Raw genomic sequence first — 14,880 nt, forward strand, 5'->3', positions numbered from 1 at the left:
CCTCTATCGGAAAAGACAAATTACTTGTCGAAATACACTCATTTGCAAACCCAACTGGATCTCTCGTTTATGATGTTTCTAAACAACGGATTGTACTGTACGAAGCCGTCTCATGTTTCAGTTGGTACGAATTCCCCTGTCTCGGCTTGGACAACTTGGCAGAATTCCAGCCCTCGTGCCTCCTTCATGTGGCATGGCAGCCAGGCACTGAAAGGGTGCTACAGCTGAACGACATTCAAGATATCGCGATACATATATAGAAGTAACGCACAACTCATAAGGTCGCTGAAATCACCTATATTCACTTGTGAAATTTCGCAGAAACTAGTTTATAGCTAGCTTGACTTGGTTTCCCCATACGGAATCGCTTAAACACCACACATTCAATCTAACCGGAGGTGCGTAGCGAATGCCACCGAAAGTCTGAGCTCCAACCATGTGAAACGCGCGACAGGTGTGTCGGATTACTATTTCACTTTAATTCATGGTTCACTCGTGACACCTGGAATGATAAGTGTCATCTGGAAGCTCAAAGGACGGCGCGGCAGGCTTTGACGAATGTCTTTAAGACCCTTTCCGTGTCAGATGAAGAAAACACGTTTTACATCAAGGAGATGTAGGCAAATCCAGATGGATGGTGATAACTCTTGCATTGGTCCCTCGTCTGCATGCCAAATTGGTTTTTCCGCAAGCGATTCGCCTGGAACCCAGCTGAATCTATTGTTTATGATGTTTCTGAGCAACTGGATGTGATGCACCAGACCGTCTCATATTTCGGTTGGTACGATATTCAAGGAATCACAAGCCTTGCATAGACGTAATGCACTCCTCATGAAGATGACCAAGAGTTTTCAGCAACGAGCTATTGTCACCTGTTGGTCCCTACTATTCCTCAGCAGAATGGCTGTATGGTTGAGACGTGAAAGTACAGGCCGGAAGACCCATGGTTCGAATCACGTCTTTATCTCGGCTTCTCCCGTCTCGCCATGGGCAAGCTGATAGTACCTCGGCCCCCGTGTGTAATCTGGGTGCAAAGGCAGCTAGGCAACGAAAGGGCGCCACAGCTAAACCATAAGCAAGAGACGCAATATGCAGGATTTCGCAATGTGGACCGATCATTCGTGGAAAACATTCACAAACCACGAGACTACGACCAACGCGATCAGTCCAGTTGCTCAGCCTGGGGGAATAACTCATCGACAAAAGTCAACCCTAACCCGGGGTTTTTCATAACTAACTGACTATCAGCGCCTGAGGAATAGGGGTGCTGGAACTGCCAAAGGAGTTCTCTGCGTGGGGATGGATTTGTAGAGTTGATGGTTTAGTGATCGGTACGTTGCCCGCCACATTCAATACATGTTGACTAGCATAGTTCTCTTCTGCACTACGATCAATCTGTACTTCATACAGACGAGCGCGGAAAAACAGCGTGAATCGACCCAATCTATTACAAACGCTCAAATACGTTCTACGGAAGCGATACTGGCAGATCCAACCGGAAATATACCACAACGAAGAGTTCATTCAATGTCTTCGACTGTGAACTTCAATAGCCAGTGGGATAGAAAAGAATTCAACGGCCGCGCACAGACAGACCGACAAATCACTTTCTAGATCGCTGAAAAATCGTTCAGGTGTAGCGCCCTTTCGGTGCCTAGCTGCTATGCTACATGAAGGAGGGACGAGGGCTGGGATACTGTCAGATCGCCAAAGTCTAGACAGGGGAACTCGAGAGACAGAGGTCGGGTTCGAACCACGGACCTGCCGATCAGTAAATTCGCGCTCTAACCACTTGGTCCACCTCGCCCTGTTCATCGCCGACTAGCTGCGTTGGCACCTCCCTCATGGATAAACTGAAGGCATTAAAGTGTGGAATTCGCAAGGGCTCGGTAGTGCTGAGTTCGGTCAATCATAGTTGACTACTGTTACCCTGTGCTTGATAACTAATGTACCTAAAATCCTGAAGTTTGTTCATTTTTACGCTCAGAATGCAGCATCGCCCAACAAACAAAGTGATGTTCTCTGAAAGTTGTACAGATTGAACACTGACTGACCACAACTTTAAGAGTGACTTGAAAATTTGAATGACAACGGGGAGATATCGGAAAAACCGATTGCTTCAATATGATTTCGCAAAATGCCTAAGTTATCCTTGGTAAGGGTAAACAGTCTGCTCTTTCCAAAACACGACACATCAGTCCGTTCTTTAAGATGGCCTCCACGGAAGACCGTACGAAGGTACTAAATAGTAATGTGTAGTAATCATTCAGCGAACGTCACCTGAAAGGTTTCCACTGTTCGTCGGTTGTATTCTAGAGGCCATCGAAGCTACTCTACTTTTATAATCTAGTATACAACTGGGTGTTGATGCGACGCGGTGCAAAGGAATGCAAACCAGACTGAACCCGTGATTTCATTCCTTTGCAATGTAGTATGATTGATGTGTATCAAACTTAACAATTCGGCAGCGCCAGCGGATACCAAAAAATACCGGACGAAGTACAACGATGGGGATCAGAGAATCACTAAGTCATATGGTTATGGATGTAACAATGAGGAATAAAGTGGCATATCACCATCACCATCATCATCATCATCATCATCATCATCATCATCATCATGATCGGCGACAGCCTGACATTATTGTTGAACACCAGTGGCTCGCTGCGGTAAAAACATGCTGCAGATAATAGCATGCAACATCGGCGGCGAGTTGTGCCATCAACCCGAATGCCTTGTCTGTTGTATACCGCAAAGCGAGTAAGCAGAAACGGCTACTACTGAGGACCTCCTTCTTTCCTTCTGTTTCATTTCTCCAGTATTTTCACTTTCTCGGTGGTAGCGTCGTCCACATAGACACGTTGCTAGTGTCTGAGGCCAANAGCGTTTCGTGATCTCCTTCATACTCCTCTGCCAAGTCAAGTCAAGGGTTGGCCACCTCCCTGTTTATGCCACTCTGAATTGGGTATGGAAAACAGCACCCTCTTTGGCATATGATGGTTCGGCATACGCAACACATGTTCCAACCAACGCAGTTTCTGGTGCTGGACACATTCTTCAATGGAGGTACCCATTGCACAACCGAAAACGCGCTTTCTAACTGCCTCGTTACGGATTCACCGACATCAACCCACATGAGCTATGGTTATGATAGAACGACTGTCGAACACCCGAAGACGTCTGAGTTCCGTCACGAAAAGACTGGACCTTATCGTGGTGTGACGGTTTGCGCACCTCAGCGATCCACTGAGTTATACTGGGGAGTGTCCTCGTGAGGCTAACAGTCTCTCATACCAGGTTGGTCGACGGTTAGAGGTCTGACGAACACAGTCCCCTGGCCCTTACGGTTAAGGGTTGGAACTTGTGACGACTTGTGTCCGTAGAGATTTTAATGCATTTGCATTTCCCGCCAAACACCGCCGCCTTGCGGTTAGGATTTTGAGCCGAAGGCTTTGGTTGATGACCTAATCGTCCTCCTGTCTAGATGTAGGCATCCTGACAGTATCCCAACTCACGTACAACCACGATACTTATAACTAACAATTTGTGTATACTCGTGAAACGAGTTGTAGGTTAGCCGTCGCCCCCACAGAATGGATCAGGTAAAGATGTAAAAGCCACCTTAATTTTGTGCTTAAAGCTGCAATTGGGTGACATTCACGTGAGAGAGCATTGTCCGGCCCTGAATTATGCCGAAATTACATTGTGGAAGATTTGATGAAGCAGTTGAGGCCATCGATAGGGGGTACCGGTCTACGGCTCACTGGGGAGTGTTTGAGGGGTTCGAAGAAACTGTCTGCCAATGTAAGATGTTGTCGTCTGGTTACTAGATCATTGCGAGTAGTATGGTACAATGAGAACGGAGGGAATTTCCGGGAGCGACACATTTTGACAATGTGATTTGTCTTCAGTGAATATGTGAATCACGTCAACAAGGCAAGTATAGAGAAATATTGATCTGCTTGACTGTGTATGATACTATTGACCGAGAAATCCAACCAATAGCAAATGGTAACGGACAACTGCCTGTCCCAATTTCAGTTTGGGCGGAGGTATCGTCTGGCGCGCAACAGCGAGCATGGACAACGTTTGATGACCACCCAGCTTGTGTGGCTCACAACAAGTGCCGTAAATGTCACGCTGTCAAACAGGACAGCAACCGGTCCATTGCTCTGTCCCCAGGGTTGTAAATATCCGAAAAACTGACAGCTTCGAAAACGCAAGCACATTAATTAGGTGTGTGGGTCCAAACACAACAACAGCACAACACATCACGCAGCCAGGTAGACACGTACACAAGCACGTGACCAAACGAACATTCGCAGTGCTGAACGATAAACAGCTGTCAGACACAAATCGGATAAACTATCAGAGGTTTGGGTCAGTGGCACAACAATGGACTGAGGTGGAAGGTGTGAAACTCCGGTGTGAAGGCAAGCACACCTGAGTATGTCAGAAACCTACGCAGAGAGGCGATATGGTCCAGTGGTTAGAGCCGAACGGTACCTGGTTCGAACCCGACCTTTGCCTCTCGACTTCCTCCTGACCATATCCTAGCCCTCGTGCTTCATTTGGATGGCATGGCATGACCGCACCAGTGGGGACTCCCTGAAAGATATGACTGTTAATCGATATCAGTTTCTATTCAGATTGTTTGAATGAATGTCTGGAAGTGTATACACCTTGGAATGCTTGTGGCAGACCAACACCAAGTCCCTTCCGCATTCTCCTTTAGTCCTTTCCTCACAACAAGGCTTTCATGTACAGCAGCGAGGGATCCGTGTTGAACGCTGATGCTATGCTGTCGATGGTGATAATGACGAGTCGCGCTCTATGAAACAAACTGAGGCAGTTTGTGCGGAGTTCGCGGCCGACAAGTTGAAATTACCGCATCGCATTCTAGAACTGTAGCAAGGAATGCTTGGATCCACAATTCAAGCAATCACTGAAATGTGAAGGTGCACGATACTTACGGGTGCAAATATCTGAGTAAAACTCAAAGCTACTAGTTCCCGCGTTTGAAAGGCCAGGCAAGGAAACCGCTGCAAACCGGAATTCAGTCTGTCAGTGTTCCGAACGAAACGCAGTCCGTTAGCCAAAGGTAATCGCTGCAGGTAATCTACAGGTAATCTACAGCCCTATTGGAATTCATTAGACGGACGCTGATGGGGATGGGTAATGTGACCCTCTGGTTGTCAGACTGTCAATGATCACGCTGCGCTGCAGGTAATCTACAGGTAATCTACAGCCCTATTGGAATTCATTAGACGGACGCTGATGGGGATGGGTAATGTGACCCTCTGGTTGTCAGACTGTCAATCGGCAGATCACGCTGACCATCATTTGCTTTGTAGGTGATACACAGTCGTTCAGTCGTAACGCCCTGGCTGCCACGCTGCTCGATGGAAGCATGAAGGTCGAGATACTGCCAGGTTTCCCAAGCCTAGACAGGAGCGATCGATATATGCAGAAGTTGGGTTCGAACCACGGACCTTGTGGTTAGTAAATTCGCGGTTTAACCACTGATCTATCTGGGACTCGTGACCAATCAGTTGTCAGTGTTTGTCTGAATTTAAAATCAATAGAAACGTGTTGGTAGATCGACGTTTCACAACCATAGCGAGTTATTTCGAACAAGAACAAAATACACGGAGTTACCACGCAAAAAGGCCAACACACTTCACGCAGACACGAGTCCATACACGACTAATTGGCAGGGACAGATGCGAGATAGAAAAAAAGAATCAGAACTTGGCTAGCAAGGTAACTAACTAACTAACCAACTAACAACATCTGGTTGGAAGTAGGACAAGGTGTAGTAATGATGTTATTAGGTACGGAATACGGCGCACTTGTGCAGCCCAAACTATCCAAATTGGGGCGAACTTCATGTGTGTGCGTTTGGAGGGGGGGGGTGGATGGCTGGAAAGCAAAAACGCTTCGCGCTGTGGTCGGACAAACAAAAGACAAAAGCCACAGCCAACAAGACAATCATAACAATAAAACTACCATCCGTATTATGTAGAAATCAACGGTTTTTCCAAGAGGGTGGGAGACAGACACGCACACACACACACACACAGAGAACACAACCAGCAGTATGCGTATGTGTTTATGAGCGAATGATTCATAATGGTTGCGATAGATGATTCACGAACAGGGGAAAACTCATACCAATTTGATCGGGCAGAAGGGGAGGGTGCGAAATGGGGGAAACGGAAGACATCAAAGCGGTCCGCCGTGTCTGGGGGGGGGGTGCATATTAGGTGAAAGTTGTTATGTGTGTTCGTAAATGTGGTTAAGGCCTGTGTGATCGATTGACCGGCAACCTACCGGCCACCTGGAGATGACGACCGCCAGGTTAGACCTTCGCAACATGAGAGAAAACTCGTAAAAACTTCAGACATAAAAGAATTTGGTGTCGACGCATGTGATCTTGATGGTGCTACGTGACTATCAGTAGGAAGGGAGTGTGCATAAATGCAGTAGTTTCAATATAACCTGGGTGGCCCAACGCGAAAGAGGAATGTTCCGTTAACGCTTTCCAAACCGCTAGTCTGTCTTTCGAAATGCTGAGGTTAAGAGCATTTCGGGACTTGAAGCTCCACCTAAGCGCAGTTGGGGAGAGGAATGGCTTGATACGTGCAAGATGGGCCATCTTTCGAATGACACTTCCGAGATACGACTACTCTCTAATGCAGCATTAGATGGGACGTTTTTCGGCGAATGCCACTCTAGTTGTCCAGTTCGACGTAATTTTATCCCTGCGAGTTGTGTTGATGCTCACTCAACATATATGACTGACAAAAAACGAAAGTTACGAGGATTTACGCTGAGCAACACGGACAGAAATAGTAACGTCCAATACCGGATTCGCTCGAAACCTGAAACACATGTCGATCCCGTTGGAGGTGATTATATATTTTGAAAAAATTATGATTCATCCGGTCAAAAGCCGGGAACTTGAGGCGACCGTCGCGGTTACGACGGGCTAAACCGTCTGAAATCTCATTCGGTAGGGTTCGGACATGCCAAGGCAAAAGAGGACAGCCCGAGTCCACATTACGGGTGAGCATATTACGAGGCAATCTGGCGGTAAGTTGTATTGTCCCCGGTGGGACGAGATGGCTCAAGTGGTTGGGGCGCGAATTTACTGACCAGAAGGTCCGTGGTTCGAACCCGACCTCTGCCTCCCGACCTCCCCTGTTTAGGCTTGGGCAATCTGGCAGTATTCCAGCCCTCGTGCTTCCTTCGGGTAGCGTTGCAGCTAGGCACCGGTAGGGTGTTACAGCTGAGCGATTTTTTTTATTTTATGAGTACTGCATTACGGATACACTGAGCTCCTGATTACGAAGAATGTATAACCGAAAAAACAGCAACTTGCCGCTTCTTCCTTGCCCTAGGCGAGTCGCGAGGGATATCATTCGACACAGGCGGTCCACCTCTAATGATCCTCACTTGAACCCCTTCGCAATCCCTAAACTAATTCGCCCCGGTTTAGTCGGCTATTAGCCACTTGACTGTTTTAACTATTTCCAGGCTAAATAAACCAACTGTCTAAGCCCTGATGATCGTACCAGTGCTGCATTTTACAATATTCACACTGACGTGTTGGTTAGCAGTCGTCCCATTGTGAAACCAGGGGTGTGCATGGCGTCTCATGCGCATCAAACCGCTCCTGGGTCATGTGGTGACCCTAACACAAGGGTTTGTGATGTTTATGTCGTTAGAGGGCTCAATGGGCTTTTTGGGTTAGATTACAGCAGCATCCTTCGCCAGTGATTTGGCAATAAGCGATGTGCTTACGCCAGCATTTGTTAGTAGGCAGCGGGGAGCCTAAGGCCCTTCGATCAGATGGCTGACAGTCAAATGGCCCAGCGACGTTCGCTTGTGCGGTGGGAAGGGGTTGGGGAGGGACATTGGTGGACGCTGAACTGCGCGGGCTAATGATACTTCCCGGTTGCCCAGGCCGAGGAAGGGGGTTTGGTTGAGTTACCCCACCTTGAGCCTTCGACTCCAAAGTCTGACCCACAAGGCAGTGGGAGGACGTAGGGTTTTGTTCGGGGACCCTGATCCTAGCTTTTGACACAGAAGTGTGACACACGAGGCAATGGGAGAACGTAAGCGAGCATACGTCCGACATACCACGAAGTCGGTAAGACGGCTTGTCAGCAAAGAGCACCAATATGGTTTGCTGGACAGCCAGATCGGTAGAAGACCCAATTCGACGCTAGATTCGCAGTCAATGGCCCTGGGGGCGAACTTCCAGAACAAGCATCCACAAGCGCTAACGGCGAACCAGATATGGAAGACCCTTTTGGATCGCGTCGTCATCAGCTTTTGGTGGAAACCGGTGATTGTAGATTGTTGTTTATTTGGAGTAAACAGCATACTGCACAGGCCAGGCTTATCATTTCGGAGATTTCACAGGACAACGTAGGGTCCTCACATTATGACCTTGAGCGTGCTCCTTTAGCTAAGCAGTTTCGGGTCGACCTATGTGGAAAGCTGTTGGAAACAAACAGACACAGGGAAAATGAAGTCCACTGGATGAAACATGGGCGGGAGTGGAAGGAGGAACCCACTGCCTGACTCGAACTAATCAGAAATGGTTACCGTGAGAAGTGGTCCTTATTGATATGAAAAACCCATACTAGAGACTACGAACTGCGATTGCACATCACACAAATTCCAGATGGCCAAGAGGTAAAAGTTCGATGGGAAGAGCCCTTCCAGGAGAAACGGAGCGCGCGTTTGCTTCAAGAAACGATTGTGCTCTAATTCAGTTGAGTCGATAAACTGGCCCAATTGGGATTAGTGTCAAACAGACAGGTTGCCAATACAGAACAGTGATCTATTCGCTGAGTAATTGTCTTGGAAGATGGACCAAGCAGTTCAGGGAAAACTTCGGCTTGAGACAGCTCAAAGGCTAAGACGCCAGCTTACGAACCGGAAGGTCCGTAGTTCGAACCCGACCTCAGCATATAGACTGCTCCTTTTTGGGTTCGGGCAACCCGACGGCCAATCCCAGCCCTGGTGCATCCTTCCATTGGCATAACATCCAGGCGCTGAAAAGGTGCTACAGAGGAACGCTTTTTTCGGCTTTTTCCTTCATCACAAGCTCTAGAAAGACCCAATGAACTAGCACCCCCCTTGTAATAAAAAACATCATGGGACATCGCTGCTCGAACGAAATAAGGTGCCCGGTCCGGACCGTTTGCATCCTGCACTCCTCTGGGATGGTAAACAGTCCGGTGGGGTTACTATAGACTATGTGGAATGACGGAGGAATACCAGTGGAATGAGGCACGTTGATGGTGATTGCAATGTTCAAAACCAAAGCGAAGATAACTGTGGGATTAACGTGCAGGCAGTCTCGTGTGCACGTTGACCGGTTGCCGAAAGCGATAAAATCATGCAAACTAAGCTGGGCTTTTCTCTTGCTCGTGCATCCAACCTGTTGCCTTCAATGCATGGCTCCCTTCCAGAATTCCTCGGGTGAAAAGTTCGTTGACACGCCGGTATTTAAGTGCCAATTAAACCAGGTCCCGCCTCCGATGCACAGCTACTTACCCCACTTCCCTAAATGCTCGGTGGACGAAACTGTGGCAGCTGGGACCATTGCACAGCAAGTACGCGGTTCTTACAGCTGATTTTGATAGTGACGCCCACATCTTCACAGTGCAAAAGGTTCCTTTAAACGACCAGAAGCAGACATTTTTCAAAATGACTTTTGACTATATCGATCACCGAAACTATGGTAAAGCTTGGCGACCAAAGTGCATTGACAAAGTTCTCGTACCTCAAGAACCCACTAGATGGCGAGTCCTATGAAGTTTACCACGTCCAAAAACAGTTCAGCTGTAGCACCCTTTCGGTGCCTAGTTGCCAAGCCACCCGATGGAAGCACGAAGGATGGGATACTGCCAGGTTGCCCAAGCCTAGACAAGCGAAGTCGAGAGGTAGAGGTCGGATTCGAACCAGGGACCTTCCGGTCAGTAAATTCGCCCTCCAGCCACTTGAGCCATCTCGCCCCCAGGAAGCCTCCGATAAGGAGGAAAAAAGGAACGGATGGAGTTATTGCAGACAAACCCTACCTGCCTATGGAAAACTCTTCAGAACAAAGCATATCTTCTAGCATCGTGTTGGAGTAAAACACTTTAGATGGTACCACAGATAGAAGCGTTGCATACAAGGCACGCACAACTACGGACAGCGTTTAGGTACAATGTTCTGTAGAGTTTCCAGCCGTGTGTGGACCACTGTCAAGAAGGCGACAGACCCCAAGCGCTCAACTTGACACTCAACAGTATTCCAAGAGTTGAGAATCTAGTTTTCTGTTGACTGAATGAGCAAAAGTTTCAAAAGTTTCACCAGCCAACGAAAGCATACTATAACGTTGCAAAAATGAGTCTCACAAGATTGAGACTTATTTGGCCGTCACGGAGAGACTGAAGTTTGCCGTGGTGTGACGGTTGGCGCACCTCAGCGATCCATCGAGCTATATTGGGGAGTGTCCCCGTGACACTCACACAGTGTCTCATACCAGGTTGGTCAATGGTCAGACGTCTGACAAACACAGTCTCCTGGCCCCCGGATTGGGGGTTGGAACACGTGCCAACTTGTTCCGTAGGAATTTTATTGCATTTGCATTTCCACCCCCCCAAATACCGATGCCTTGCGGTTAGGCTTTTGAGGCCAAAGGCTTTGGTTGAGAACCCTAATCGTCCTCCTGTCTAGGTGTGGGCGCCCTGGCAGTATCCCAGCCCTCGTACAACCATGACATTCAAGACTAACGCACGGCAGTGAAGCATCGGTGTCATGCTGTCGGTGATGATGATACTTATTTGGAACCCAGTACACAATGCGCAAGCCCGAAATCACGTGGCCATAAATAATGAATAAATGTAGGCATAGATACGCACAAACAGCAGTGAAAAACTCACTTCAAACCTGGCGCCATGAGGGATCAACGGATAGCTGAACTGTGCAAACAAGGCTTGAACAAGCGGGATGCAGAGATCTTGTTAGTTCACCTGAAACAGGCTGGATGATTGCACAGCATCGCGAAAACTGCGTCGGTGAAGCGAAAATCATACAGAACGTAAATGAAATCAAATGCAGCGTCCAAGCCGACTGAAAACAAGCAACGGTCCTAATCCAGTGGGTCGTATCAGATCGATTCGAGCAGACGATCGTCAAAGGTAAGACGTGAAAGGCGAAAGAGAATACGCATATGTACAAAGAATAAAAGTGCACGCAGGTCGACAAAGTACGTACGTTGTTCAAGGCAAGTCATGGGTCAGAGAAAAAAAGAAACACATTCATTCGTGTGTGACGGTCGAAAACAAGCCGAGTGAAGCAAATAACGAGAAAACACAAAATCTGATCAGTGGTCATTGGGGAATGACACGATTCCGAGAAAAATTCAACACTATGAAACATACAGTGTAAAACCAGATCGCACCAGAAGATAAATAGTACGAATGACGAACTGTGGCCTTAGACCAGACCGAGTCCCGAAGACGGTGGTGCGGTAGGTACTGCATTCGTACCACCCATAGAGTTCACGAAACCCGACTGTTGGGCACTGACCGATGAGACTGGTTTTGTCCCAGGTATCCAACCTGCCCCATAACTTGTAACCGGAGCAGCAGAGCCGTCAGGTGGAGCTGTCGCCGTGACGCCAGATGGGGCACCACGTGAGGCCCAACAGCTGGTAGTTGTGGTGTCTTGATTGAAAACAAACGGTTGGCCAGGATGATTAGACGGTGGGACTCTGGGTAACAAGGGGACCGAGCCAGGGCTAGGGGCAACGTGCACTCCGAGCGTGTTTGGACCGACAAGCCGATGTCGATGATCACCAGCGAGACCAGTGACAGTTGGATCATGAGAACCACAACAACCGCGACGTCTGCAAAGACGAGAAAAAAACCGTTGCCAGGATAAAAGTGTTTTTCCACTCCAAATCCATATTCCACTGGTGATTCCCACGATCAAAGTCATCAGATATTTGATCATGAACAGCTCGAATTCCGGTTTGTCCATTGCGGACCATTTGGCCAGAATCGCCTCCCCACTGTTGGCCGAACCTTGTCCCGCGGTCACTTGCCGTAGACGAGCAGCACCGTTGGTTTCGACCAACCGCCTCAAATGTGTTGGGCAAACTGAGTCAGTCAACTGATACGGATCGACCATGCGACAAACTTCCGTCGTGTACCATGTAAGCATCCATTTCTCCGACATTCGGGATTCATGAAAGTAACAGGCGATCACAACAATCGCCGGGATGATGTACAACAAACTGAAAACTCCGATACGCATGATCAACTTCTCCAAATCGTCCGTTTTCGAGCCACCCGTCTTGATGATGGTGCGAATTTTGAATAGGGACACAAACCCGGCAAACAGGAATCCCGTCCCAATAACGAGGTACAAGCACAACGGAGCGATGAGGAATATACGCAGGATAACCGGGTCCGTGAGGCCGGTGAAACAAACCCCGGATAATGGATCACCATCGACTTTGCCCAATGCCAGGATACCGATTGTCTTGGCGGCCGGAACAGCCCAGGCGGCGAAATGTAGATATTGTGCATTACGAGAGATCGCCTCATGTGCCCAGTGGCATCGAGCAGCCAAGTACCACGTGATGGTGAGCACAACCCACCAAATTGCGCTGGCCATCGAGAAGAAGTAGAGTAGCATGAACAGAATGATGCAGCCCTCGAATTTTGTGCCCTGAGTGATTAGACGAGGCATGTCAATTTGACCTTTGAGTTCTGGCGGAGCGGGAAACGGACCTGAACAGGCAACCTTGTGCGAGGGGAGAGAGCGAAGAGGAATTCCGTCAACAATAATAGTGATAGAAATGAGAATACTGATAAGATAGTTGCATTTTAGACGAAGAGTCAATCAGACAATCATTAACTGTTGACCACTAGTGTGCGCCAACTGGATGCAACATGTACTATGTGCCAAATGAATGTATAAATGTCGTTGTGATTAGTACTCAAGGTTTTTTGGATCGTGTGTAAGACTCACTAACAGTGTGATCTCAATGAAAGTAATCGTGGCTCCTATATCAAAACTAGAAACGCTTTTGTAGCAACTTGCCGTTGTGATGTAACATACGACTTATAAGGCTACTGACAACTCTTCGACCGCCCACGACCGGTTTCGCCCTTGTTGGAACTCGCCAGGTAGGCGCCGTCTCCGAGTTTCCGTCACAAACGAGAGATTCAGCTGGGTTCCAAGTGAGCCTCCGTCAAAAACAAATTGGTATGTATTTCGCTGACCGCTTCCTTTGTTCTCCTCCTAGTATCGGTCGCAAATATTTGTTCTCAGATAAGTCGCTAACACCCGCCACACCTTTCAACGGCGGGTAAGAGGAATCCCCAACTCCAAATATACGAACATCTGGCTAAACAGGTACAATGCTAATTGGTGTCGGACCACTAACCGCCCCCACCAAACTAATTGATCGTACGACCTCCATCTTTACGGTAAAAACAAAAATATGTGGTCATCCGATTTGAATGAGTCATTGATAAAGAATAACATAAACTTGATCGAGCTTGAGCGGGAGCCGTTGTTTAGAGAGACTAACAGCAGAACACCGTTGTGCCGCGAAAGTCTTGTGCACGAGGGATCACTTTCTCCATTAGGGGAAGAAGTGTGCTAGGGTGGGAGGGAACGGGTTGTTTAAAACCGGTATCCACATTGCCCACCTTCCCCAACAGCGAGAAGTGTCTAGTCGGTGACGCGCTGTCGTCAAACCTCTCAATCTATGCGATGCAGTTATGATGGCGTGGGTCAGAGGGGAGAGTCCGTCTTGGGTCGGCCCCCAACGACGTAAGCTGAAAGCATCCCTAGTATTTTAGCATGCTGAACCGTGGGGACAGTGATAAGGTCAGCAGTTTTGAAATTCCTTTTGAGTGACTGGATTTTGAAGAGCTGCGACCCTGTTAGGCAACAAACCATCGATGTGGAAGGTTCCTTGTAAATAACAAGATGGAAAATAAATGAAACGCTCAGCTGTAACAACCTTCCGGTGCCTAGCTGCCATGCTACCTGAAGGAAGAACGAAGGCTAGGATACTGCCAGGCTGCCCAAGCCTAGACAGGAAAAATCGAGAGGCAGGGGTTGGGTTCGAACTACGAGATAAGGCTGATGGAAATTTACCGATCGATTGTTCTCTCAGCGAAGCTAATCAGATGGGGAAGCTCCGAGATTCCGACCTACCCGAAGCCAATTTGAATATGTAGAATGGAATCTGATCACTAATTCCAAGGCCGTTGGGGCAATCACTTTACAGTCTAGCAAACTGCTTAAGCAGCGTGCTCGGACAAATTTGTAGCCATGAAATGTGCCAGGCGGCTCAAATGCTGAACAAAAATTGTTTTTTTTTAATAACAAGATACAATGTTCCTCGACATAAACTGAATTCAAGCAGGTTGACGGAAACTCGGTGAGTGCGCCTATCTGCTGAGTCCAAAAAAGGGCGAAACCGGTGGTGGGCTGTCGAAGAACTTTCAGCAACCTTATGAATAGTGCCGTGTCTATGGATTCAATTCACTCACAGGACGACTGAATATCACCATATCCATCAAGTGAAAAATGTTCGGGACCGATTGGGAAGTAATCGTCTCAGAGGTTTGGTAAACAATCAGTGGATTTGTTGCTGGGCAACGTTTCGCTCTCCACACGTTTGCAAGTTCTATCCCCTCTATTCAATTCAGGCTGGGATGCTGGCGATTTCCAATGCCAACCCCTCCCTCCTAACCAATCTATCGTAAATGTCCCCACTAACCAAAAAACAGCAACATCAGACTGAAAACCCAGCACAGATCAAGTCGGCTAGTCATAAGAAATCTCACG

The 14,880-nt window shown here is 48.0% G+C and overlaps 1 protein-coding gene across 1 annotated transcript in view; it reads right to left on the reverse strand.

The window, feature by feature from the left end:
- T265_05670 (hypothetical protein) overlaps positions 1 to 14,880 on the reverse strand; it is a gene marked incomplete at both ends in the record, with an annotated part of 49,197 nt that overhangs the window by 1,421 nt on the left and 32,896 nt on the right. Inside the window, one exon of the mRNA XM_009170735.1 lies at positions 11,503 to 12,687. Within this exon, the coding sequence (XP_009168999.1) occupies positions 11,503 to 12,687 (1,185 nt within the window). The remainder of the gene's footprint in view (positions 1 to 11,502; positions 12,688 to 14,880) is intronic.

This window comes from Opisthorchis viverrini (assembly GCF_000715545.1).
Source record: "Opisthorchis viverrini unplaced genomic scaffold opera_v5_111, whole genome shotgun sequence".
Lineage (NCBI taxonomy): Eukaryota > Metazoa > Platyhelminthes > Trematoda > Opisthorchiida > Opisthorchiidae > Opisthorchis > Opisthorchis viverrini.